The sequence below is a fragment of the Saccopteryx bilineata genome, chromosome 11 (genome assembly GCF_036850765.1).
Source record: "Saccopteryx bilineata isolate mSacBil1 chromosome 11, mSacBil1_pri_phased_curated, whole genome shotgun sequence".
Classification (NCBI taxonomy): domain Eukaryota; kingdom Metazoa; phylum Chordata; class Mammalia; order Chiroptera; family Emballonuridae; genus Saccopteryx; species Saccopteryx bilineata.
In genome coordinates this window covers 64231464-64258072 of record NC_089500.1, presented here as the reverse complement: position 1 = coordinate 64258072, position 26609 = coordinate 64231464, and the positions used below count along the sequence as shown (strand labels likewise).

Here is a 26609-nt window from a genome sequence, read left to right as displayed (position 1 = left end):
TATCACCAGATAGGCAATAACCCCAGAGTGACAGTAACAAGTGTGGGTGAGGTTGGGGACTGCTGGGACCATCCCAAACTGCTGCCAGGCCTGCAAACCCAGCTATCACTTGGGAAAACTGCTTTGGGGTATCCATCAAAGCTAAACACACATCTCCCTGGTGACCCAACAGTCCACCCCAGGGTCTAACTGCCACCAAGAGCCTTCAAAGGTATGTCGTCCATAACAGCTCACTACCCAGTAGCCCTAAACCAGGGGCGCTGGGCCATCAGCAGAAGGGATGACCAGTACCACTTGCAAGGACACTACAAAGCGGAGTAAGCACACGTCCTAGCGGCACCACGCCGGGGTGGGTCCCCACAGTCTGCAGTCGCGTTTCTGCGAGGTACGCGACATAGTAGAGCATGTTGAAATGTGCAAAGGAAAGCAAGGCAAAGATTAGTCCAGAAGCAGCACAGGGCTGCTCGAGGGGATGGCGAACGAGGTGGGAGGACCCCGCAGCCGAGCTAAGTTCCTTACCCCAGACTGTAGCTGTTTTCTCCTCTGTGGGGATGAAGCCACGTTCGTGCACAGCATGAGCACGCAGGTCGGTGCTCTGCTGCTCTCACCCACCCAGCTCGCCTTCCCCCCACCAGGCTCTCTGGTCGGTTCGGTCCGCTGAGACTGCTCCCGCGCCACGCCTCACCTTCCCAGGGCATTCTGCTAGGAGACCTCCATACGGCCGACCTCTGGGCGGCTCTCAGCAGGGCGAGCACCGCCACAGGGGCCGCTGTGTGCCCTCCTTTCGGTCCGGAGCAGCCCGGTTCCGGGCCCGCTACGCCCCCACCTCGGGACCAGAGCGCTGAACCGCGCCAGCGAACCGCACTAGGAAGCGGGGTGGGGTGGGTCTTGCAGCCCGGCCGGCAGGGGGCGCCGCTTTGCTTACGGGGGAGGTGTCCATCCCAAATATTAGTTGGGTCGCGGAGGCCAAGGGCCGAGGAACTATAGCACCGCGTGACTCTGACAGGCGCTTTCCCTCCTCGGGCCTCGGTTTACCCTTCCGCGCACGGAGGTTGTGCTCCCAGCCCAGGAATACGGACGCCAGCCCTGCCCCTGGACACAGCCTGGACGCGGGGCTACTCTGGGACGTCCTGCCACACTCCCCGCGCGGAGACGTTGAAGGCCCACAGCTGCATCGCCCTTTGAAGGCGCACGGTGGGCCCCGTAGGGCGAGCGGCGCGGGTTAGAGCGCCCTCTGGAGGCTGCTTCCGGCCCCGCCCCCGTGTCGGCCCCGCCCCTGCCAGCCCCGTCCTCGGCCTTGGGCCGCGCATGCGCACCGCGCGTCGCTCCGCAGGCGGCGAGATCGAGGCTGGTCTGCAGCCGCGCGGCGCTCGGCTCCCCATTCATGCTGGGCAGCGGCGACGCGGCCACGCAGCGGAGCCCGGGTGCGGCGGCGGCCTCGGCCTGGGCGGCCTGCGCGGCTTGGGCGGCCCCGCAGCTAGGCAGGCGGCGGCGGCGCGGGCGGCGGGGCGCGGCGATGGCCGGCGGCGGGGCGTGCCCCGGGGCAGCCGGTGAGTAAGGGCGCAACTTTCCCCTCGGCGCGGATCGGGGCTGGGGGTTCCCACGCGAAGATGCGTCGGATGGGAGACGCCCTCGGGCTCGCGGCGGCGGCCGCCTCCGGGGGGACGCGGACGTGCGACCGAGCGGGCAGGGGGTGTGCGTGGGGGACTGCGGCGCGCGTGTCCGCGTGTCCCTGCGGCTGCGGCCCGTCTCCCGCGTGTGTCCGGGCGCGGCCGCGGCGCTGGCGCTGAGCTCAGTGTCCCCGCTCGGCCGGGGTCGGACCCAGCTCAAGGCCTCGCGCCACTGGCCTCCCCGCCGGCCGGGCCGGGCCGGGCCGGACCCCCGGGGCTCCGCGGAACAGTGCCGTGTGTGGTGCGGCGAGGCCGGGGCCGGCGCTGCCCTCACCTCAAAGGCAGGAAAGAAAGTTTACGGCGGCCCCGCGGGGAGGGCCTGCGGTGCCCAGGCCGTGCCCGGGGGCTGCACCGCGGGTCGGACCTCCGGCCGCCGGCATGGCCGGGCTGGGCAGGCCCGGACAGGGCCGCGGACGCCGGAGGATGTGCGGGGCTGCGCCCCCGGTCGCCTTTAAAGGCCCCGGGGTGGAATCTGGAACTGCTTCCTTGGGACCCACACCCGCCCCCGCGCCCTCTGGCCTGGTGCGCCGGGCGATGGGCGCTGTGTCCGCCCCAGGCCCACAGGGCCGCTCACCCGAACTGGGAGGGAGGGGGCGATGCGGTTGCCATCCGAGGATCGCCCCGCTTGCCCAGGCCTCCTTGGATTCCCCCTCGCAGGGCCTCTCCAGGGTCAGCCTGCTTCGCCCGGAGGCTTCTGATTGCATCCCAGAGAGTCCGGGCCTGGTGTGTTCCATAGCTGGGGGCGGCGTAGCGGATTGCGGTCTGCCTCCGGGAGGGAGGAGCGAGGCTCCAAGGAGTCCCTTGCCTGCCTTGAGATCCAGAGTGCAGCCCGGAAAAGGGGGGTGAGAGGGGCTCCAGGGAGTGCGTAGAGCCTGGAGCTGCTATTACTCTTCTGTGGGGTGCTGGGGCCACGCCCCTTGAAAGAAAGGGGTGTGTGTATTGAGGGTGATGTGGACCATGCCTCTGTCCCCTGAGTCTGAGCTCCTGCACCTTCTTCCATGCCGAGGCCGGTTCTCTGGTCTGGGAGTGTGTGTGTGTGGTGGGGGTGGGGGTGGGGGCTCAGCCTTTGCTCCTTGGCCCCTGTGGAGCACCTCCCAGGTACTCTTAGCTCCCTGCTGGTTTTGGGGTGTGTAGGAGAGACCAGGTGTCTTGCCAGGCAGCCAAGACTCTGCCCAGTTCTTGAGGAACACCCAGTCGTCATGCCAGAGGCAGACCATTCTGCTTCAGGCCAGGCTGCCAGTCAGCCTGGGCGGTGGCACAGAGTCCTAGTTAGGGTGTTTCAGAAGGAGGACAGCATGGGCAGAGGTCTGCAAGACCCTGGTGCTTGGGAGTGGGGGACAAGTGAGGTGCCATGCACAAAGCCGACAGAGGACAGAAAGAGGACAGCATGGGCAGAGGTCTGCAAGACCCTGTGTGCTCGGGAGTGGGGGACAAGTGAGGTGCCATGCACAAAGCAGACAGCCCTGTTTTGGCCTCTTGTGGCCCGAAGGTTGTTGTCTGCGTGTTTTGATCCCTTAGGAAGGACTCGGTGTGTAAAGCAGATGGCCAGTAGGAGAGAGCACCACCTCTAGGGATGGCCAAGTGGTAGGTACCTTTTCTGAGAAGCAGGACTTCAGTGCCCCTGTGTCCTGGTCCCCTAGGACTGGTAGGTGGGAGAGTAGGTCATCTTGGGACTACCTCCTGAGGTCTCTGTTGGGGAGGTGCAGGACGGACAGCTCTCTGTCTCGGTTGATAGTAGGGTACCATTGGACAGGACGGAAGTGTCTTCTCAGTCCACTAATGCTCCAAGGTGGCCGAGTCCCAGAAGATCAAAGCCAGGGACAGCTCTCTGTCTCGGTTGATAGTAGGGTACCATTGGACAGGACGGAAGTGTCTTTTCAGTCCACTAATGCTCCAAGGTGGCCGAGTCCCAGAAGATCAAAGCCAGGGACAGCTCTGTCTCGGTTGATAGTAGGGTACCATTGGACAGGACAGAATTGTCTTTTCAGTCCCCTAATGCTCCAAGGTGACCGAGTCCCAGAAGATCCAAAGCCAGGGACTGAGGCTCGGGCTCTCCATCTGTGGAGAGGGTTCTGAGTGAGTGAGGGTCTTTGTTTCTCTGGGTGAGGAAGAGAGGTGGTGGGCTGCCTGGGAGAGGGCCAGGGAACATCACTTTTTCCATATTCAGCTGCACAGCTGAGCCCGCCCTGTCCAGGAGTGGAGCCTGCTGTGCCAGGCCCATCTGCCTCTTTCCTGACCTCTCTCTCCCTTGCTCAGTCCTAGTTGGCACACCCAGAACCAGTTCAGTTTCTTCCTTTCCAGTCTGGCTCCGACTGGGCCCCGGCATAGCCCACTTCCCACGCCAGGAAGCTGCAGTCATTTTTACTGCCCTCTGCATGGTCCAGGAGATTCCACGCCAGGCCTTTCTCTTATTGTCTGTCACCCAGGACACTGCCTCCCCTGCCAGCTCCCCTCATGCATGGTCCTAGAACAGGTGAACAGCCTCCCTGGGGAGCTTCCCCAGACCACAGTGGCAGGCTCTGTTCCTTCCTAGCTGCAGAGCACAGCATGTATAGTGCTCCCCTCACCTAGCCCAGCATGGTCCTCAGCACCCAGGCAGCTTTGGAAGGAATGTATTTTTTCCTGGGCAGACCAGAGGTATGTGGGAGTCCCAGCAAGTCTGCTGGCCTTCTAGGTCTCTGTGGGAGCATAGGAATCTGTCCCTGTCCTGTCAGAACTATCTGGGTGACCTTGGGTCTATCTGAGCCTTGGACACCCTATCTCTAATACAGGGGAAGTGACCCAGACGTCTTTGATGGCCCTTGTGAGATAGTGGGCCTGAGGGACTCAGCCCTAGGCTCCAGATTCCCCTTTTCCTGGTTAAGAGACCCATCCCCTTGGCCCTTCCCCCTTCCTTTCCCTTTTCCCCCTTCAGGTTCCCCTTGCCACTTCACCTTCCCCCTTCCCCTTTCTACTTCCCCTTTCCCCCTTACCTTTTCCCCTTCCCCCCTTCCCCCTTCCCTCTTTCCACTTCCCCTTTCCCCTTTCCACTTCCCCTTTCCCCCTTCCCCTTTCTACTTCCCTCCCCTTCCCCCTTCCCCTTTCTAATTCCCCTTCCCCCTTCCCCTTTCCACTTCCCCTTTCCCCCTTCCCCTTTCCCCTTTCTACTTCCCCTTTCCACTTCCCCTTTCCCCCTTCCCCCTTCCCCTTTCCCCTTTCCACTTCCCCTTTCCCCCTTCCCCTTTCTACTTCCCTCCCCTTCCCCCTTCCCCTTTCCCCTTTCCACTTCCCCTTTCCCCTTTCTACTTCCCCTTTCCCCCTTCCCCTTTCTACTTCCCTCCCCTTCCCCCTTCCCCTCTCCCTTTCCCCTTCCCCTTCCCCTTTCCCCTTCCCCTTTCCCCTTCCCCCTTCCCCTTCCCCTTTCCACTTCCCTTTCCCCCTTCCCCTTTCCACTTGTCCCTTCTCTCTTTTCCCTTTTCCCTTTTCTCTTTTCCCTTCTCCCTTTTCCCTTCTCTCTTTCCCTTTTCCCTATTATTTTTCTCTTTCCCTTTCTCTTCCCTTCCTAGCAGCTTCTGTAGGGTAAGGAGAAGGGGAGTGGGCCCAAGGTTTGGATGGTGGCTTCTTCAGCTGGATCCTTTCTGTTTAATATAAAAAGTGGGGCCCGTAATTGCATTAAGATGTGTGTAATTATCCTGGAGGAGGGGAGAGCCCAGCCCCTGGTAATTGCAGGTCTGCTTTGAACTGATAAACGGTGAGTGATTCATGTTTTCTTTGGAGTTCACATGCTTTCAGCCCAGGCCCTGCTGCCACTGAAGATCCTTTTCTCTGGTCCGCCTTGAGCTCCTGAGCTGGGGCCAGGGTGTAGGGGGTTGGGGACTCCTCTCCTGGCTGCCAGCAGAGGTCCCTGGTGGCTGGGGTTTTTGGGGCCATGCCTGGGCAGAGATCCTCCAGGAAAGGCAGCTAGCTGACAGCCTTCCGGGAGGGCCCTGCAAGGCAGCACAGCCTGCTTTCTTGCTGGTGGGGTCCTGGCTAACGCTCGCGCTTCCTGAGCATCAGCTTCTCCACCTGAGCAGTGTGTGAGCACTCAGTGTGCAGAGGGCGCTGGAGGGGAGGACTGGGCGAGGGAGCAGGTCCTGCTCTGGTTAGGACCTTCTCTTTTCTTTCTCTTCTCTTCTCTTCTTTTTTCCTTTCCTTTCCCTTCCCCTTTCCCCTTCCTTCCCCTTTCCCTTTCCCTTCCCCTTCTCTTTCCCTTCCCCTCCCCTTTCCCTTTCCCTTCCCTTTCCCTTTCCCTTTCCCTTCCCTTCCCCTTCCCTTTCCCTTCCCCTTCCCTTTCCCTTCCCTTTCCCTTTCCTTTCCCTTCCCTTTCCCTTTCCTTTCCCTTCCCTTTCCCTTTCCCTTTCCCTTTCCCTTTCCCTGCCCTTTCCCTTTCCCTTCCCCTTTCCCCTTCCTTCCCCTTTCCCTTTCCCTTCCCCTTCTCTTTCCCTTCCCCTCCCCTTTCCCTTTCCCTTCCCTTTCCCTTTCCCTTTCCCTTCCCTTCCCCTTCCCTTTCCCTTCCCCTTCCCTTTCCCTTCCCTTTCCCTTTCCCTTTCCTTTCCCTTCCCTTTCCCTTTCCCTTTCCCTTTCCCTTCCCTTTCCCTTTCCCTTCCCTTCCCTTCCCTTTCCCTTTCCCTTTCCCTTCCCTTCCCCTTCCCTTTCCCTTTCCTTTCCCTTTCCCTTTCCTTTCCCTTTTCCTTTCCCTTCCCTTTTCCTTTCCTTTCCCTTTCTTTTCCCTTTCTTTTCCCTTTCTCTTCCCTTTCCCTTTCCCTTTCCCTTTCCCTTTCCCTTTCCCTTCCCCTTCCCTTTCCCTTTCCTTTCCCTTTCCTTCCAGTATTATTTGCTCCTGGGGATACCATTTGCTCTGGGGCTACCATGGCAAACGAGATGGCTAGGCCCTACTCTCAGGAGACTGTCATTCTAGTGGGGAGAGCCTGGGAAAAATAAATAAAGCCATTAGTAAGTCTCATACCCCAATTTCAAACTGGCTGGCTGATTGAGAGGGAGCAGCAGCTACTCTCAGCTCGCAGATCAGGGAGGGAACAGCACTCCAGGACAGAGGCAGCAAGTCCAGGGGCCCAGGGGAAGGCAGCCGTGGAGGCCCGGAGACCGGCGGGTCAAGGGCCCAGGGGAAGGCAGCCGTGGAGGCCCGGAGACCGGCGGGACTTGTCTGGCAGCCAGCTGCCTTGTGTCCAGCTCCCAACCTGGACTTGGCAGAAGGTCCTTTGAGCCTCAGCTTCCCCATCTGTAATATGGGGCTGCCAGGTGATACTAGTGGTGTTGTCCCGGAGCAAAGGATGTGTGCAGCTCCCACCGGCCCCTGCCATGCTCAGTGTCACTGTGGTCAGTCTCCAGCCAGGAGTTGGGTGAGGGACCCCAGCATATGTGGCAGAGCCAGGGTGGGGCCCCTGCTGGCATGGAGAGGGTATTCCTGCTGCTGGCACCTTGAAGGAGAAACTGTTATCATCTCCATTTTCCAAACGGGAGAAGGGCGGGAAAGAGGAGCGATCTCTCTTCAGGGCTGCGAGCCCACAGCGACAGAGTCCGGACTTACTTCAGTACCTGACTGCCAGCTTCTGGGCTGGGTGGGGCTCAGACTTTTCCAGAGGGAAGGGGTCCGCGGCAGGATTTGGGGGGCTGGTGATTTCATGTACAGTTCAGTAAAGTGGCCCGAGCTACTGTGTGGAGACTGGGCTGCAGGGGGACATGCGGGGCCAAGTGCTGTGGTCATTCGGGTGGGAGAGGAGTGGGCAGTGGGGGAGGGCCAGGGAGGAGTGTGCCCGGGGATGGAGTGCGAGGGTCACAGGCGTGCCTGGGCCTGGGGTGGGGTGGACGGTGCTGGGGGCGTGATGCAGGAGGAGAGCAGTGGCAGGTGGACCTGAGCCTGGGAGCTGGTCAGACGGTGCTGGGTGGGCGTAGAGGGGCTGGAGTTTGGGGAGAAAGGGCCACTGCTGAGGGGCGGGCTTCAGGGACTCCCCTATTCTCCCTTTTCTTTGGAGGAATTTCTCTTTTCTTGAAGTTGGGTTAGGGTTTTGAAGGGGAACTCAGAGGCAGTTGACCAGGGAAAACCTGGGAGTGGTCAGAGCACGGATCTGGGGGTCATGGGGTCGGTGGGGGCATCTGTTGGTTGGGGATGGGGACTGTAAGTGGGAGGTCCACACAGCTTGGCTTCTGCATTAGTTCTCAGAGTATAGCGGTTCAAGGTCAAGCAAGGGGCTGTCCTCAGGGCCAAGGTGACCCAGATTGTCCTCTCCCCACACTGAGGACTGCTCTCCGTCTGTCCCTGTCTGCTGTGGCTATAGGGCCTGTGCGTAGGATTGTCCTGGTCCTGCAAGGGAGTACGTGCTCCCAGAAACTTGGGCAGACGCCGTGATCTTCCCGGGGGACTTGAAGCTGGGGGACTGGCCCCTAGGACACAGGGAGGCCCTGAATCAGGAGGTTATGGCTCCCATTCTGAACGCCAGACCCTTCCCACCTGCTTCTTTGTTCCTGGGTCCGTTACTCTTTTCCATCCAGCCAGCAGTGGCAGGCCTGGGCATTCATGTTGTGTGTCTGGTGGTCAGATAGCTGTCCTGTGCTGTGTTGGGGTCACAGACTTGGTCTTGGTGACTCCTAGTACACTCCTTACTGTCTGCAGGAGATGTTTTCTCTGCACCTCTGGCTTCTCCAGGGTCAGATCATGCACCAGGAGGTACAGTGTGAGGTGCCCCAGCCTGGGCACACCAGCAAACTCAGGAGGTGGCATGTGGCATGGCTGCCCTCTTGGGGGTGAGGCCCCGTCCACACTCACGCCTTATTCCGTTGTTCTCCCCACAGGGCTGAGGCTCCCGGCCCTGTGATGCACGTCGCTGCAGGGCCTGAGCCCCGAGGCCTGAGGCCCGGGCCTGCCATGCCACTGCTACGCCTGAGCCTGTGGGAGCTCCCGATGCTGCTGCTGCTGCTGGGGGCCGTCCAGGCAGTGGTAGGTGCCGCGCGGGCCGGCGGGGGGCCGCAGCCTGTCTTCCGCACCTTCTCAGCCAGCGACTGGGGCCTTACCCACCTGGTGGTCCACGAGCAGACAGGTGAGGTGTACCTGGGTGCGGTGAACCGCATCTACAAGCTGTCGGGGAACCTGACGCTGCTGCGGGCCCACGTGACAGGCCCCGTGGAGGACAACGAGAAGTGCTACCCGCCGCCCAGCGTGCAGTCGTGCCCGCATGGCCTGGGCAGCACTGACAATGTCAACAAGCTGCTGCTTTTGGACTACGCTGCTAACCGCCTGCTGGCCTGTGGCAGCGCCTCCCAGGGCATCTGCCAGTTCCTGCGGCTGGATGACCTCTTCAAGCTGGGCGAGCCGCACCACCGCAAGGAGCACTACCTGTCGAGTGTGCGCGAAGCGGGCAGCATGGCCGGGGTGCTCATCCCCGGGCCGCCGGGCCAGGCCCAGGCCAAGCTCTTCGTGGGCACGCCCATCGATGGCAAGTCCGAGTACTTCCCCACTCTGTCCAGCCGCCGGCTCATGGCCAACGAGGAGGACGCGGACATGTTCAGCTTTGTGTACCAAGATGAGTTCGTGTCGTCTCAGCTCAAGATTCCTTCGGACACGCTGTCCAAGTTCCCGGCCTTTGACATCTACTACGTGTACAGTTTCCGCAGTGAGCAGTTCGTGTACTACCTCACTCTGCAGCTGGACACGCAGCTGACCTCGCCCGACGCCGCCGGCGAGCACTTCTTCACCTCCAAGATTGTGCGGCTCTGTGTGGATGACCCCAAGTTCTATTCGTATGTCGAGTTCCCCATTGGCTGCGAGCAGGCGGGGGTGGAGTACCGCCTGGTGCAGGATGCCTACCTGAGCCGGCCGGGCAGCGCCCTGGCCCACCAGCTGGGCCTGGCTAACGATGAGGATGTGCTGTTCACCGTGTTTGCTCAGGGCCAGAAGAACCGTGTGAAGCCACCCAAGGAGTCGGTGCTGTGCCTGTTCACCCTCAGAGCCATCAAGGAAAAGATCAAGGAGCGCATCCAGTCCTGCTACCGTGGCGAGGGCAAGCTCTCACTGCCCTGGCTGCTCAACAAGGAGCTGGGCTGCATCAACTCGGTGAGTGGTACCTCGCCTCCTAGGGGCTGCTCCCGCCCTGCAGGCCTCCCGGTGGGCAGCCTCAGCTCGGTGAGTGGCACCTCGCCTCCTAGGGGCTGCTGCCGCCCTGCAGGCCTCCCGGTGGGCAGCCTCAGCTCGGTGAGTGGCACCTCGCCTCCTAGGGGCTGCTCCCGCCCTGCAGGCCTCCCGGTGGGCAGCCTCAGCTCGGTGAGTGGCACCTCGCCTCCTAGGGGCTGCTCCCGCCCTGCAGGCCTCATGCTGCACAGCCTTGGTTCCATGTAACCCCATTCTCCTCTGAAACAATAACAGTGTCGACCGTGTGCCCATGTGGCACGTGTCCTGTGCCTTGGGCCGCCGCTTGCCCATTGTCTCCCAGAGGGTGACAATTGCCCCCTTGGTGTCGGCCTCAGAGCCTGTTTGCGGGGCTCTGCTGTCCTCTGCCTTTTGGAGATGGCGGTGGAAGGAATAGGATTGTGTTTACCAGTCCTCAAGCCCCTGTGGACTTTGGATGGAGTACTGCCCACATGCCTGGCACTGTTCTTGGTGCTTTTGGGGCCCATCTAGTCTCCATTTTGCAGACGAGGTCTCTGAGGCTCAGAGAGATGAGGTCATTTGCCTAGGGTCACACAGCCAGCCAGTCAGAGGCAGAGCTGGGGCTAGACCAAGGTCAGGTGGGCACCAGATACCATCTCTCCCCCAAGCCCCTGTCAAAAGGCTATGCCCACCCTTGTTCTGGGCGCTTGGCCATGTGTCTGCCCTCTGACCTCTCTGGCCTCACTTGCCAGTGGGGTCTGACATTGGGGCTTCCCGAGCACGTGGTTGCTGGGGGCTCCGTAGCTGGCAGCCGCAGCTCCTGTCTAGGCCCTGGTGGGACCGGCCTGGGGCCAGCTGCTTTCTGGGGAGCCTCTCATTTACACTCAGCCAGGCGGCAGCAGCTACTGTTTTTCAGAGGGATACACCAGGCTTAGAGGGGACTTGTTAGGGTTGCAAGTGAAAGGGCTTGGCATTCACCCCAGTTGGGGATTTCTGGATCCAGGCCTCAGCCCCACCCCTCCTGCTGCCCGGGACCTGCTGGGTTGTCTGGGGAAAGCCCAGCCCCGCTCTGGCCTCAGTTTCCCGTGTCTGTGCCAGGAGTAAGTAACACTGGTTTGTCTCTAGAGCAGGCGAGATGGCGAGTCTTCTTCTCATGTCCAGTGCAGTGGGGGCCTCGCGACAGGGCTACTTCCACACCAAGGTCCCAGGTCTGCGAGGCGGATACATCATCCCTTCTCTTGGCCTTTCAAGGAAGGCGTTTTATCTCCACTGTGTAGATGAAGAAGGCGAGGCTTGGCGAGGCAGCACTTGCTGAGGTCACAATGTGTGATTTGAAGTCCTTGTGTTCATGGCCGAGTCTGCCCTTCCCTGGGCACTGTTCCTACTTCCTCTTCCTCTGGACCGCTGACCAGTTCCCCATCCGAGGGCTGTTCCAGGACCCCGGCCCAGCCCTGACCTTGCCTGTCCCTCTCCTGGCTCCTAGCCCTGGTGGCCCTGCCTCATTGGTAGCCTCTCCCCCTGAGAACCTCAGACCCCCAGCCTGCTATTACACCAGTGAGAGCAGCTATGCCCTTCCGTCCACCTGGCACCTGCCTTTCTATCCTGCCCTCTCTCCCTCTATGGCTCAGCCCTGCACACCTGTCCCTGGCCTCTGGGACTTCACACTCAGTCACCTCTCAGTCACCTCCTCAACTGGGCCTCTTCCTTTACCTTTTAGGTGTGGCCCTCGTCTCCCGTCTTGAGTAAACGCTGTAAGACAGGAGGGCCGTACTGCCTCTGTGTGCTGCCCCGGTGCAGGGGGCCGAGCTCCCCGCTGGCTGCTCCCTGGCCTCCTCCCAGGCTGCCTCCTCTCCCCTCATCCCCCTGCAGAATCGGCTGGGGTCCTGTGTGTGGTGTGCGTGTGAGAAATGGCTTCACTATTGTGTTGATAATAAGTTATGCATATAAGATTATCCAGAGTAACATTTAGTATGTAGGACTCAAAACTTTTAGTCATTGCTGTTATCTTCATCACGTTAAAGATTCTGAATTAAAAGAGAGAGAGAGAGAGAGAGAGAGAGAGAGAGGGAGAGAGAGAGAGAAATGGATCCAGCCCTGGGTCTGTCTGGGCCTCGAGGAACCTCCAGGAGCCTTGGTATCTCCATCTGTCGAATTGGTTCAGGTGTCCCTAACCCCTCAGATCTGTATGGGTAGTGCCCTGGGCCATGTCCCTTCTGTGTGGCTGTGTGCTTGCCTCTGAGGACCCTCCACGGGCCCCTTCAGTCAGCAGAGCTGGCCGACGTGGCTGTGAGGACCCGCCCTCAGGCAGGGCATTTGGGGCCAGCTGGGCACCCTCGGGTCTCACCTCTCCCCTCCCACAGCCCCTACAGATCGACGATGACTTCTGTGGACAGGACTTCAACCAGCCACTGGGGGGCACAGTTACCATTGAGGGCACGCCCCTGTTCATGGACAAGGAGGATGGCCTGACCGCTGTGGCTGCCTATGACTACCGGGGCCACACCGTAGTGTTCACTGGCACTCGAAGTGGCCGCATCCGAAAGGTCAGGCCTGGGTGTGGGTGTGGGTGTGGGTGAGGGAGTGGATGGAGCTGGGGCTGGAGACGGCATTGCTCTGGGAGCTGGAGGTCTCATCCGGTAGATGACAAGTAGGGGTGCTACCCTGGGCCCCTGCCTACCTTCCCTCACTCCCCCTGTGGGTCTGTGTTGCATCTGACATGGTACAGGCCCTGTCTGGATGGGTCAGGGTTTGGGAGGGGCCTGGCCATCCCATCGTTCCCCCCGGGGCCCGGAGATGCTGGCCCTGCTCTCTGAGGATACGTGATGACTTGGGAAGTCTGTGGGTGGGTGGTGGGGACCAGCACACCTACCTGGGCCACCTCCCCTTCTGGGGACCCGCTGTCTGCTGAGGCAGCCTCTGCTGTGTAGAAGGTCCCCCCCAGTCCTTCGAAGAGGCAGCAAGGCCAAGGGCAGGGCAAGGATCGTGCCCCTGCCCCACCCACTGCTGGCTGGTGTGAGTGGAGTGTGGTGACTGACAGTGACAGGAACCAGCTTCAGGATTGTCCCCTGGGCTTTATAGGGTGAGGACAGGGGTCTGGTGGGCAGGTCCTATCTGGTGTTTCCAGGTTTCTTTCTTACCAGCAAGTGTTGGGCTGAGTGGAGCTGGTTATGGAACTGGGCTGAGAGGGCTTCCTGGAGGGGTGGGTGGAGTGAGCCCCCTGTGGGTCAGGCTGACTTGGGTCCTGGGTGGGGGTGGGGTGGGGAGTCAGACAAGGGGAGGGCTGGCCTGCGGTGGAGAAAGTTCCCAGGGCAACTGTAAGGTGGTTTGCCTGGGAGCCCCAGAGGGTCAGCACAGGGCCAGAGCTGTCCTGAGGCCTGGTGCTGACTCAGCTGCCTTGTGCTGACTCAGCTGCCTGCTGTGCACCTGCGGGTGGGGGCGGGGCTCGCCTGTGCTCAACCCCGAGCCCAGCCTGGTGTGCAGGAGAGGTCTCCATGTCTGCATGGCGGGCGCCCTGGGAACATGTTCTGCCACTCGCAGCCTCTGTGACCTCTGACAGGGATACCCCACCGCAGCTTGGGGCTTGGGTGGCCCTGGGGGCCCCGCTGCTGACTGAAGGCCACCCTGGGCTTCTGTGGCTTTCTGCTCATAGTGACTGAGGCCGGGTGCCTGCCCAACTGCAGCTAGTGGGGGCAGGGGCAGTGTAGACCTTGCCACCTTCTGCACAAGTTCTTGTGCCCTCAGAACCAGCCTTCGGGTGCGACACACCCTCAGACCCTCCAGACCTGGTATTGGGGGCTGCCTGCGGCCTGAGTATGGGGCCCTCTTTCCTTCCAGGGGTGAGGCCCCCACCCAGCATTCACTCCTTCCTGCCCCAGGGAGGACACCCGGGCTGAGGGAGCAGGGAGAGGGCCGTGAGGGCCTCTGTGGGTGTGGGGTGCGTCGGGCACATGTGCCTGGCAGGCCCGGGAACCTGCCCGTGAGGTAGGGCCGTGAGAGCCCCTGTGGGGTGTGGGGTGCATCGGGCACATGTGCCTGGCAGGCCCGGGAACTGCCCCTGAGGTAGGTGCGTGGGCGGGGGGGAGGGGCGAGCCTTTGGAGACCTTGCACAGGGTGTCCAGAGCCTGTTGTCCAGCAGGGCGTTGAGCTCCCCGGGGCTGGGAAGTGCCTTTCCCGGCCTTTAGATTTGATGGCTGAGGGGCTGGCAGGCGGCTGGCTGAAGTGCTGCCTGTGCCCCAGCTACCCTGCAAGGCTTGGGAGAGCAGGTCAGTCCGTACCCCCCCCCATACACACATACTCCTTCTTACTCCCTTGCCTCGGAGCCTCTTCTATGGGAGGTCTGGGTGGAAGCTTTGAGTCCAGTTAGTCCTGCTCTCCAGCCTGTCTGCTGGGGAAACGGAGACCCAGCATGTGGACTGAGCAGCTGGACTTGGGCCCATCAGGGAGAAGAGCTCCACTGGGCATGGGGAAGCCGCAGCCCGCGGTCCCCTCCTCCCTCCACCGCCTCCACCCCCTCCACCGCCTCCACCCCTCCACCGTCTTTGGGTGTTGGCTTCTTCCCTCTCTGGAATTATGGGCTGGGCACTATACATGGTGCACGAGTGGACAGTGCCCTTTCTGGCTGTGGGGTCAGCAGCCTGCCCTCTGGAGGCCCCCAGAAGCTCCAAGGGGAGCCGGCACTGTGGGCTTCTGTGGGGGCCTACGGGCATTCTCCTGCTGAAACGTGAGCCCCGCGCACATGCACAGGGCTGCTTGCAGTGTGTGGCTAGTCTGTGACCCACGTCCATGCTGCAGGGGGATGTACCCGCAGGACGGTGTCACGTGAGAGCACCCCGGGCGTCTTGTCCACCTGGAGCCCCCTCGTCACTCTCCTCTGAGGGTTACTACAGTGACTGACCCCTATCCTCCCTAGGGCTGTGGTACTGATTTGGGGACGTCTGTGGCTTGGATCACACAACGCATTTTCTTTTGTCTTCCTTTGCTCAGCGCTGTTATTGAGACTCAGCCCTGCTGTGTAGGCAGCCAGGGCTGGTTGTGCGGTGGTGTGTCCTCTACACACATGCATGTGGTGTTTTGCTCGGGGCGTGGGGGGGGGCGTGGTGTGTTCCCCAGGAGTCTTTCAGCAGTGCTGCCTCGCGCGTTTCAGCGCGTGGCCTTTTGTGGCAGAGCTGTGTCTCAGTTGGGACCGCCAGATCTGCTGGGTTGGTGTTTTGTCCTGATTGTCCAGGTGTTTCCAGAGCCGGGGGCCTGTGTGTGCCAGTGCCTGGCAGGGTGGCTGGTCAGCATGACTACACATGGCAGGTAACTGGTCCTGGTGGTGCTCATTCCCTAGGACTGTTGTCAGGCAGGGAGCAGTCCTGCTGCCTGCTTCCTGGCCCGCTGCTGTGCCTGTGGGCCCCGTGGGTGCCCTGCCCCTGCCCGCCAAGGACGGTAGTCCCTAGAGCCTTTAGGTAGCATTGCGTGGTGCCCTGCGGACTTCCGTGTGTCCTGCCCTCCTGGGTGCAGCTGGCCGAGGTGTGCTGAGCTGAAGGCACAGGGACCTCTCATTCACCCTGCGGGTCTGTCTAGTGCCATCCTCGCCCCTTGTCCCAGCACCCATGTCACATGAGCACTACTTCTGCTTCCTACCAGAGGGTGGCCATGGAGTCGCTCATAGATATGCACAGAGGATCCTGCCCCAGGCCCTCCTTTTCTGTGTGTCTGACTAATCAGGCCTCAGCCTTGGCAGGGGCACCTGGGTTCCTTGGATAAATAGGACCCTTGCAGGGGCAGGCTAGCCGTGGCCTCCCTGTAGTCAGGGCCAGTGAGCTAGGGGCAGCTTCATGAGAGCCCAAGGTTACTGCTCACAGTGTGTGGTCGGTTCCTTTCACCATGGCAGACAGGGCCCTGCCCTCCAGGACCCATCCTCTTGGGGGTCAGGGTGTGGGCACTCCTGGCAGCCCAGTGAGTTGGGTTTGGAGGTTGAACAGTACAGGGGGTTGGGGAGTCTGTCAGGAATGGTGTTTGGAGGAAAGGAACAGCATGCCCAAAGTTCAGGGGCTCCCTAGTGCATGCTGGGGACTGAAGGGGGCCTGAGGAAGAAGAGGTGTCAGGCGGTGCCTCAGACACCCCTTATTCTGCACATGGTAGGCAATTCACTGCAGGGGTTAGTGTCCCGGGGGCAGGGAGAGGTCTCACAAGATTCTGGGAGAGGCTTGGTGGGCTGGCTTAGGTGGGGGCAGGGAGCCAGAGGATTGTGGTGGCTTCCAGAAAGTGAGAGTGCCTTGTGTCCACCTGCACATGCTGGGAACCCAGTGGGGGAGGTCTGTGAGGGCCCAGCTCTTTGGGTCTCTGGAGTCATGGATGGAGAGGTGGACAGCAAACGCCTTTTGGGTTTGGCAGTACTCCAGGCCAGATGGTCACTGCTGCCTGCCACAGCCCCCTTGGTTGCCCCGGATGCTAAATTTCAGGCTGCACGTGGGCATCCTGGCCACATCCCAGCTGAGGAGAGTCCCAGACAGTGCTGTGTGAGGGAAGGCCGCTCGTGCTGCACGGCCTCGTGGCGGGCTTTGTGCAGCCTCCACGGCAGGGGCAGGGAGCCTCGGGCCCAGCGTCCAGGCAGTGCCGTGAGGGAAGGCCGCTCGTGCTGCACGGCCTCGTGGCCGGGCTCTGTGCAGCCTCCACGGCAGGGGCAGGGAGCCTCGGGCCCAGCGTCCAGGCAGCTCCCAGCAGGCTGGCCTCCCCAACTTTTGGCGCCTTAAACTTTTCACTTAGCTCTGTGAGGTGGTTGTCTGTTGGCAGACGAGACTGAGGGTCACAGAGGACCACTGTTTCTGTTGGTTGGTCTCCGTTCTTCTGTCTGTGAGTTGGGGGTGGGAAAGGTAAGGTTTTGGGGATCCTTTTCCCACGCACCTTGCCAGGTGTGTCTGGCCCAATTACAGCCATTGGGCCTCTTCCAAACCATGTTTCAATTACCCAGTTACTGTCAAAAGGAAATTGCTAGTTGCTTTTCCAGTATCAAAGTCTTCCGGCCTTTCTGAGAGTAGCCCCGGGAAGGGGCCTGGAATCTGACCCCAGCTAGAGCAGGAGGGAGTCCCGAGGCAGCTGAGTCTGCCAGGGCCTCCCCGTTTGGCCCAGACCAGGAAGGAGAGAGAAGATGAGCTTTGCCCTTTGGGGAATTTTTCCAGGAGAGGTTGGCAGAGGCTCCCGCCCCTTGCGCAGCCCCTCTCGGGGCCACCCTGCCTCCTGGGGCTGGGAACAGGCATGGCAGCTGCATCTCAGGAGGAGGGAACACCTGTGATGTCCTAGCCGTGTGCGTGCCCAGCGTGCTGGCCGCTGCCCCCGTCCTCTGCCTGTCCTGCCTCGCAGGGTCCTGTTCTCCCCCCGCGTCCATCACCGTCTGGAGACCAGGAGTCAGCTTATTCAGTGGACCCTCACATCACAGATAGAGACGTGAGGGCTGCCATCTTGGGAGGGGCCTAGCAGGGAACTCTCTTCCTTCTTCACAGGCCAAGCTGGGCAGTCCCCCGCCTCCAGGCAGCTAGGGCGCGTGCTGGCCTTGGCACGCAGCCTGAACGGCCCAAAAATCCACCCCAGTGCCCCCGCCTGCCCTCAGCTGGAGAATGGGCCCTTTGTTGGCTCTGGGATGGACAGACAGCTGACCTGGTCGGCCTGTCAGCTGCCTGCCTGCGGCAGTTGGCCAGGGCTGTTAGTGATGAGTTCAGGGCAGCCAGCTGAGCCAGCCTGGGGCTGGGCCGCCCACCTGTCCCTAGCTTCCCTCGGCCTCAGGCAGGGCTCCCTCTGCAGGGGCCTGGGGGTGAAGGGCTGAGCCTGCTCCCTGGGCCATCTGTGGGGAGGGCAAGGAGATGCCCCTGCGGTGGTGGTATTAGGAGGTACGCCTATGGTCAGTGCCTTGTCTGGCCCTGGCTCCAGGAGGTCTCGGGGCCCAGCCCCTCCCTGGGAATGCTGGTCGCCCTTTGCCTCAGCTCAGACTCCAGGGACTGCCCTCTACAGAGGGATGGGGAAGACTGGGGAGAAGTGGACAGGTCTGGGAAACCAGGCAGAGGCTGGGTGGTGGTAGCCATGCTTTCTGGGCTAGAGCTATGGGTGGGTGGGTGACCAGGCCTGGCGCAGCTTGGGAGATGTGCCCAGGAGGCTGGGCAGCTTCACTAAAGCGATCTGGGCAGAGGGAAGGCTTCTTTCTCAGCAGGGGTGGGGAAGGGCACTATGGCACAGAGCGCTGGGTGGGCCCTGAAGCTTTCTGTGGTGGGAGGTATGAGGGAGGGCAGTTGCAGCCAGTCCTGGAATGTTCTCGTGGTTTTTGGGGAAAGGTTTGCCAAGCACAGAGGTGACAGCTGGAAGGGGGAGATGGCACCAGGGAACTCTGGAAGTTTCCTGTGTGTTTTGCAGGCCCAGCTGCCCCAGGTGGGTGGCCCTAGAGTGGACAGCTGGGGATGTGGGTATGCTGTCGGCATGCATGCTGCCTACGGCATGTACCCTGATGTCCTGCCAGGAGTCTGGCCCTGTGCCTGCCCTGCACGCTCATTCTCCCTGGAATGCCCTCCTGGAAGCCTCCTGCATCTGTCCTCCATTTATGGGGCAGATTCTGTGTCCCTAGGTGCAGTTGGCAGTCCAGGGCCCTGTGAGCCTCAGTTTACCTCTTACCTGTCTATACTACACAAGTCCCCGCAGCCTGAAAACTAACTGGGACATCAGGACCGGTCGTTCTCGGCCACACCCCACTGTCACGTGTGCGTGCAGGGGCCCTGCTGGGCCTGGGCCACGGTACGTGGCCCACAGTGTGGGTCCATCACCAGGTCGCACGGCATCTCTGGCCTGTGGGACAGGCCTCTCAACACCCCCCTTGCTCTGTGCCCTCCAGAAATGCCCTGCCTCCCCGGGGCCTGCCTGTGTGTATGTGAGGACTGGGGCTGTCCGGCAGCAGGCAGGTGGGTGGACAGGGGATGGGCATGCTCCCCGTTGCAGCTGTTGGGTGCCACCTGTCAGTCGGCACACTGCTGGCCTGGGGCGGGGCATTCCAGAGCCAGGCCTAGCCTGCCTCCCCTCTCCCACCTCCAGGACCCTGGGCAAGAGGCATGCTCTGTGCTTGTCCTCTGCCGTGCCTCAGAGCCATTGTTCACCCGGGATGTGACATCTCTTCCTCAGCCTATGTCCTTATCCCTGGGAGGGGAGGGTATGCAGGCCTGGCCAGGTGGGAGTCAGGACTGGCAGCATGTGACCCCAGATGATCGGAGTGGGAGGGGCTGAGCCTCTCAAGTGTCCATGTTCAGCAGACACCTCAAGAGTGTTCCCTGTCAAGGCCCTGGCAGCAGGCGGTTCCCAGTGAGATGCCTAGCACTTAGAGATGGGGTCAGATTGGGTTCTGAGTACTGCCGGAGGCAACCGTAGAGATGGGGTCAGGGCCAGGGCCAGGCCATTCGGTGAAGACAGTCAGTCTGAGCTCCGGGTCTGCACTGGGCCTGGTTCTGCTCTCTTGTCCCTTGGCCTTGGCTGCTGGCCAGGCTGGCCGCGCCAGGCCTGTGTGACCGGCTGCTGGGCTTTGATGATGGCCGCAGGGCTTGGCCACTTCACGTTCCCCTGTTTGACACACTGGCTTGGTCCTCATTTAATCCTCAGGGAAGCTTTGGTGAAGAGAGGGCTGTCTGTCATTTCCATTTGACAGGCAGGGAAACAGGCTTAGAAAGGGTTAGCACCCCACCAGGGTCACACAGCTGGGGGTATCTGAGCCGGGGCTTGGGCCCAAGCGCTATAGATCCAGAGACTGGACTCCTGGCTTCCTTGCGGCTGATGTCTCTCCTGGGCCCAGCTAGCTCAAGGGGCTCATCTCCAGCTGGCCCCCAGCTCCTGGTGAGCAGCTGTCTGGGCAGTGCCTGCAGCCACTAAGCAGGGCAGGAGGTTTGTGGGGGGAGGCTGGAGGCAGGGGCCTGTCCAGTTTCTCCTGCAGGGGCTCTGAGGCTGGGGGCCTCTCCCCTGGTATCCCCCTCCCAGAAGCTAGGCTAGAGACATCTGGGCTGCTACTGGCCCAACTCAGGTCTGCTGCCCCCTGCCCAGCGTTGGCCTCTGCTCTTCCTGCTCTGGTTTGACTTAAGCCTGGCTGCCTGGCGGGTGGCAGCTGAGAGAATGTGCAGCTGAGCTGGGGATGGCTCTGGGCTCTCAGGAATGCAGCCCTCCCAGTCTCCCGCAGCCAGCAGCCTCTGGCCCAGAGACACAGCGCCCCACCCTGGCTGGCTCCCCTTCCCCGTCCCCTGCTAAAGCTGGTCTGAGCCAGGGGCTTCTGCCCCGCAGCCCAGCCCAGCTACTCAGGCCCACTCTGTTCCGTCCGTGAAGGGGTGCAAAGCAGGGCTCTTGGGGCTGAGCCCCAGCCCAGGCCCTGCCCCTGAGGTAGAGGTGGAGAGGTAGGCTGCTTATCGCCAGAGCAGGGACGGGCCTGGGAAGGGCCAGCAGCTCTGTGTCCTGGGAGCCTTCCTAGACCAGCTGAGCTAGCAGACACTGCCCCATGAGTCCCATCTCTGGAAAGGCCCCTGGGTCTCTGTTAATTAAATACATTTGTTTGGTAAAGGCAACTAAAAATACTTATAGCATTGTAAGCTGCAGAGAAGAGCTGGCTAATTAATGCCTGGTTTGTTTGGCATCTGAAATATGCCTTCCTCTGGGGGTGTGCCCAGCTCCAGGGTGCCCAGGGCTCACACACAGCCCCCTCACCCTGGGGGCTACAGAGGTCTCACTCCCTCTGGGGGTGTGCCCAGCTCCAGGGTGCCCTGGGCTCACACACAGCCCCCTCACCCTGGGGGCTACAGAGGTCTAACTTCTTTGCCTTCTCAGCTGCACCAGACCTCCCATGCTTTCTGTGGGCCCCTCTTTTTCCCTTACCCCAGATATCACCTCCTCTGGGAGGCCCAGCCTGTCCTAGGGAAGGTGGTGCACTTTTAGGGGTCCCTGCCACCTTTGCATTACATGGCTATACAATTTGGTGGTGGGTAAGGGGTGGGGCTGTGGTAATCTTCAGCCCCCCAAAACCCCCAGCCCTGGGCTATGACCTCTGTTGACTGATGAAGGGTCTAGGCCAGTACCAGCTTACTGGTATACAGTGTGTCCTAGGCGGGCTGCTTGGGATGAGGTACAGGCCTCAGCCGTATTCTTACAGGGCTTTGGGGGATGGCTCAGAGTGGGACTTGGGACCCCTACCTTAAGTGAGCAGAGGGCTGGGGCACAAAGACATCGGCACAGTTTTCTCAGGCCCTCACTGCCACAGATCCTGGTGGACCTGGCCAACCCCGGTGGCCGGCCAGCCCTGGCCTACGAGAGTGTGGTGGCCCAAGAGGGCAGCCCCATCCTTCGCGACCTGGTCCTCAGCCCTGATCGCCAGTACCTCTACGCCATGACGGAGAAGCAGGTAGGTGCTACGCTGCTGGGTGCACGCGGGGGGCCCACCCTGGGGAGCTGCACGTGGCCGCCACCGGCCCTCACTTTCCATGCTGCCTCTGGTCTCTCCTGGGCCGAGTTTAGAATGCCCGTCGCTCCTTGAACGACTTCATGTCTATAGCGGCAAATACTCGCGTGTGAGAGCATTATCAGGGTACTGGTGTCACAGCAGGCTTGGGTGTGTGCCTCGAAGGGCCCTGAGTTCTCAGACTGGAACCGAGCCTAGATCTGGCCTCGTCGGCCTGGTGGGGGATTGGGGCAGCAGCCTCTGTGGGGCCTGTGGCTGGCCTGGCCCGCCTGTCAAGGCCATTTGCTTGTGGTTTTGGCCTGGCATGCTTGCGGCCAGTCTCGCCCTTCTGCTCTACCTGGTGAACCATGGTAGTTGTGGGGGGACCGGGAGGCAGGTAAGAGAGACAAGACCTCCCTCCCTTCTTGGCCAGCTCTCCTTTCTCCTCTCTTCCTCTCCTGGCTGTTGGGTTCCTGGGGATCTCAGGGCAACACAGGTGCGGTGGGGGTGAGTGGGGGCACAGCCTGCCTCTGTACTGAAGATGGAGGCCAACGAGCATCGCTACCCTGGAGCCTCGGAGTCCAGACAGATGGGAGACTAACTCTGCCGGAGTGGCCGGTGCTTCTCTTAGGTGGCTCACCTGTTAGCCACTGGCTCACTCCCTGGCCGTCACCACCTGGGCTCCCGGGGGACAGACCTGATTCAGCCAAGGTTGTGTCACTCGGAACTGGCTTTTCAATAGACTTAGGTGGAGAAAGTGCTGAGCTGGGGGTGTCCCTGAAGTCTAGGGCCAGGGGGTACACAGTGGTGCTGAGGACCTGAGGCTGGCAGGGGTCCCTGGCATGGGCCTGGTGAGGGGCCTGACACAGAGTCTTCTGCCAGGTGACACGAGTGCCTGTGGAGAGCTGCGTGCAGTACACATCCTGTGAGCTGTGCCTGGGCTCTCGGGACCCCCACTGCGGCTGGTGTGTCCTACATAGCATGTGAGTCTGGATGGGGTGCGGGGGGAGGGCAGGAGGGTCCTGGCACCCCAGCCTGGCTGTCTCTGCCCCAGGAGGGCCCCAGGTGGCCTTGCTGTGCACCTGGGGTAGTCACAGCTCCCCTCCAAGCTTCCTGAGTCTTTCCTGGGCAAGGTGCTCTGGGTTTGGCAGTTTCCCGTGACCAGCTGAGTTGCAGCAGCCCAGTCACATCCTAGTAAACAGAGCGTGTATTGAAGCTAGAGTGCTTCCTTCAGCGTGACACCAGCCCTGCAGAGCAGGGTAGGTGCTGGGCCCTCCTTGGGCCTCCCTGCCCACGCCGAGCCAGCCCCCTCTGCCCGCAGCTGCTCCCGTCGGGACGCCTGTGAGCGGGCAGACGAGCCCCAGCGCTTCGCCTCAGACCTGCTGCAGTGTGTGCAGCTGACTGTGCAGCCTCGCAACGTCTCTGTCACCATGTCTCAAGTCCCGGTGAGTGTGGCACCTGGTGAGGGCTGGAGGATGGGTGGGGTGGCAGGACTCTGTTTACCCACACTTCCTGCCATGGGTGCCCAGCTCGTGCTGCAGGCCTGGAACGTGCCTGACCTCTCGGCCGGCGTCAACTGCTCCTTCGAGGACTTCACTGAGTCTGAGAGCATCCTGGAGGATGGCCGCATCCACTGCCACTCACCGTCCTCTGGGGAGGTGGCACCCATCACGCGGGGCCAGGGTGAGTGCACCACAGCTAGGTCTGGGCAGTGCCCGACGGGGCCTCCTACTGGGGAGGTAGATAGGCTCTCAGGGACAGAAAGGGTTATTGCATGGTGACCAAGGGAGATGGCAAGGTAAGGAGCAGATGCCTACAGGGAGTGGTGTAGACAGGAGGCAGGGAACACGGGTGCAGAGATACATGGGGGCCCTGGCCAGTTGGCTCAGCGGTAGAGCGTTGACCTGGCGTGCGGGAGCCCCGGGTTTGATTCCCGGCCAGGGCACACAGGAGAAGCGCCCATCTGCTTCTCCACCCCTCCCCCTCTCCTTCCTCTCTGTCTCTCTCTTCCCCTCCCGCAGCCAAGGCTCCATTGGAGCAAAGTTGGCCCGGGCGCTGGGGATGGCTCTGTGGATGGCTCTGTGGCCTCTGCCTCAGGCGCTAGAATGGCTCTGGTCACAACAGAGCGACGCCCCAGATGGGCGGAGCATCACCCCCTGGTAGGCGTGCCAGGTGGATCCCAGTTGGGCGCATGCGGAATCTGTCTGACTGCTTCCCTGTTTCCAACTTCAGAAAAATACAAAAAAAAGATGCGTGGGGTCCCCCTGGTGTGTGCAGGGGTCCACACGCTGGGGGCCTCGGGAGCAGCCAGCAGCTGTGCAGTTGGTAGTTGGGTTTATCTTTAGCAAGATCATTTTCTGTTTGGGGATTGCCCTGCCTGGGGGTCTTGAGTTAAGCGGTTTTGTGTGGCCCCGATGACCTGAGCTTCTGCTCCCTGCAGGAGACCAGCGGGTGGTGAAGCTCTACCTAAAATCTAAGGAGACGGGCAAGAAGTTTGCATCCGTGGACTTCGTCTTCTACAACTGCAGTGTCCACCAGTCGTGAGTGTTTGTCCTCCTGTCTTGGCAGGGCACGCTGCAGCCTGCCCAGTGGTTAGGGCAGAGGGCGTGGCCTGACAGGAGAGCAGCCTCCTGAGGAAGGGGGAGATGAGCCTGAGGCTGGGGCAGATGCGGTGGCAGGGGTGACATGGTTCACCCCTGGAGAGTCTTGCCTTCAGCCTCAGTGTGACGTGTGGGTGCCAGAGCAAGGTGGGGAACGCAGGGAGTTGGTAGAGGGGTCTGCTACGGTGTCTAGATGGGAACTAGCATGCCATGGCACTGGCTAGTCAGTATCTGCTGTGCTGGGACCAGTAGAAGTCTGGATCCTCGCTCATGCAGGCGGGGAGAAGGGGGCCCCGGAGAGTGTGGAGCACAGAGAACCAAGGTGGGAGCTCTCCCTGGTGCTGGCCGGGACTCGTGTGCCGTCTGTCTTGGCTGTGAGCATCAGCTATAACGGGAGAGGCTGAGGACCTACTGTTTGTCCTGCTGTGGGCTGGGACACTGGGCCTAAAGGGCTGCCCTCGGCTCCGTTTCTGACCTGGAGGGTGCCCAGCCTCAGAAGGGCCAGCATGGGGTGTGGGGATGGTGGGGGTCAGTTTTATCTGTGTCTATCTTTGTTAATGCGGCCTGGGTGTTACTACCCGGGTATGACCACTCTGTGTTGGGCAGGCTGGGATCTCTGGAGCACTGTAGAGCTGGAAGGGATTGAGGGCCTCAGGAAAAGCCCAGTGGCTGGTGGGTTGGGAGGTCCTCTAGGAGCCAGTGACATTTCCCTGGGTGTCAAAGTGGCCATGGAGGCTGTAGAGACAAGGTGCCAGTCATCCGAAGCTGTGTGGGCAGGAGCACTGAAAGGTCCCCGTCCCAGCTTGGGGGATGGGTTGGAATGAACGGGACGAGCTCCTGCCAGGAGCCTTCAGGGAGGTGGACGTCTCCTAGAGCTCTATCCAGCATGCAGCAGCTACTAGCCACCCAGATTTAGATCTAAGTTATAACTTAGGACAGAACATAAAATACAGTCCTTTAATTGCACTAACACATTTCCAGTAGTAATTGTCATGTGCACTCTAATGTGTACAGTGGTCACCACAGTGGACGGTGTAGACTTCAGACATGTCCGTCATCAGGAGAGCTCTGTGGGCTTGCTCTGAGGTGGACCGTCAGGTGACTGAGGGTCTGGGGGAAGAGCAGTGAAGGAGAGAGAGAGCATCAGGCAGCTCATTGGTAAGACCAGTTGATAGGGAAGGTCTCCCTGACACGTGGAGGGTCAGCAGGGCAGAGGTCTTGGGTTGGCCCTGTGTTCACTGCTGGAGGGGCATCAAGCAGCTGTGTGGTGTGGCCCTGTGTTCACTGCTGGAGGGGCATCAAGCAGCTGTGTGCTGTGGCCCTGTGTGGCCACTGGCAGAAGCACACAGTGCCCGGCCTCACTGTCCCACTCCCTCCTTGCAGCTGCCTGTCCTGTGTCAATGGCTCTTTTCCCTGCCACTGGTGCAAATACCGCCACGTGTGCACACACAATGCCGCCGACTGCGCCTTCCTGGAGGGTCGTGTCAATGTGTCTGAGGTAAAGCTATTGGGTGGGGCAGGGCTTTAGGGTATAGCAGAGCCACATGCTCTCTGCAGGTGGTCCTGGGAGAGCTCCCACGGGTAGCTGAGATGCCACCCAAAAGGTCTGTGAGGTTGGGCACGTCATTCATGGCTATCTTGGTCTGAGGCCAGCCAGTGGCATTGTTGGTGGTTACTGGGTCTCTTTTATGACCTTTAGGGGAGGCACAGAAGCCTCAAGCCAATGGTCCCTCCTGGGTGTGGTCCTGCTGGCCATGGGGCACTTGGGGGCTTTAGCTATCCTAGGCTTCTCTGGACAGTCCTGGGACAGAGGAAATGCAGCATGCCTGGCCCTGCTGTGGGCCTGCCTGAACAGAGCCTCCCCTGTCACCCCACACCGTCACCCTCTGGACCTCTGTTGCCCGTCACAGGATAAGATGGCAATGGGGGCAGGTTGAGAACGGGCAGGGACTAAGGGCATCTGGGGTGACAGTGTCCATGAGAGTGGGTGCTGTTAGGGCCAGGGACGTCGGAGGTGGGCAGTGGGCTTTCCTCGGACTTTGGCCTGTGTCGGGAGCTATGGTGTCCTGGGTAGCAGGAAGCTAGTCGTGCTGACCCCTGTGGGGTCAGTGACCCTGGGGTCTGGGAACCTCAGGAGGGCTGTGGTGGCCTTGATGGCAGGGGAAGTAGAGCAGCAAGTGCAGGCCTGGCCTGGGGAGCCTGCCCGTGCAGGGCTGAGGGAGCAGTTGGGTCCAGGGAGGGCTGTTGGGGGTGGATTTATTCCACAGAAACTCCCTCTTACGCTCTAGTCTCAGGTGTTATGGGTACCTCTATGAGAAGTGTAAGATGTCCACAGACTTAGCCGATCCATTGTTTGGAAGGACTTGGGCTCCCAGCCCAGGCCTCCACTTCCCACCTCTGGTTTAGGTTCGGCTCCTCTGTGACCACCCCTCACTTAGGAGTGTACTGACTCTGGGGTTTCTCGGTTCCCCGTTGGAAGGAGTCCCCAAGATCACCACTCCTTGCCCTGTCCCTGTGCTCTCGCGTTTGTTTGGGCTGTTTGAAGTGGAAGCCACCAGAGCACGTTAGGAAGGGTGGTGAGGAGCAGCTGGCGCCAGGTCGATGGCCAGCAGGGCTCCCGTGTGGAGCACCCCTGAAGCAGAGTCTGCACTCAGTCTGAGGCGGCCCAGATCCAGGAGCTGGGACTTCCCGCCAGGAATCCTGGGTGTGGCTTCTCCAGGAATGGGAATGTGCTTAGCGTTTCTACAGCAGTCACGTGCCTTCCCTCCCAGTGGCCTTACCAGCACGACTGACCC

The 26609-nt window shown here is 61.1% G+C and overlaps 1 protein-coding gene across 1 annotated transcript in view; it reads left to right on the top strand.

Annotated features, from left to right (window-relative positions):
- The first annotated feature begins 1293 nt into the window (after positions 1-1293).
- The window catches only part of PLXNA1 (plexin A1), a 56597-nt gene continuing 31281 nt past the window's right edge, over positions 1294-26609 (top strand). The window contains exons 1-9 of the mRNA XM_066247223.1: positions 1294-1550; positions 8499-9756; positions 12150-12332; positions 21038-21178; positions 22097-22197; positions 22536-22659; positions 22744-22897; positions 23655-23754; positions 25198-25312. Coding sequence (XP_066103320.1) covers positions 1309-1550; positions 8499-9756; positions 12150-12332; positions 21038-21178; positions 22097-22197; positions 22536-22659; positions 22744-22897; positions 23655-23754; positions 25198-25312 — 2418 coding nt within the window. The 5' untranslated portion in view covers positions 1294-1308. The remainder of the gene's footprint in view (positions 1551-8498; positions 9757-12149; positions 12333-21037; positions 21179-22096; positions 22198-22535; positions 22660-22743; positions 22898-23654; positions 23755-25197; positions 25313-26609) is intronic.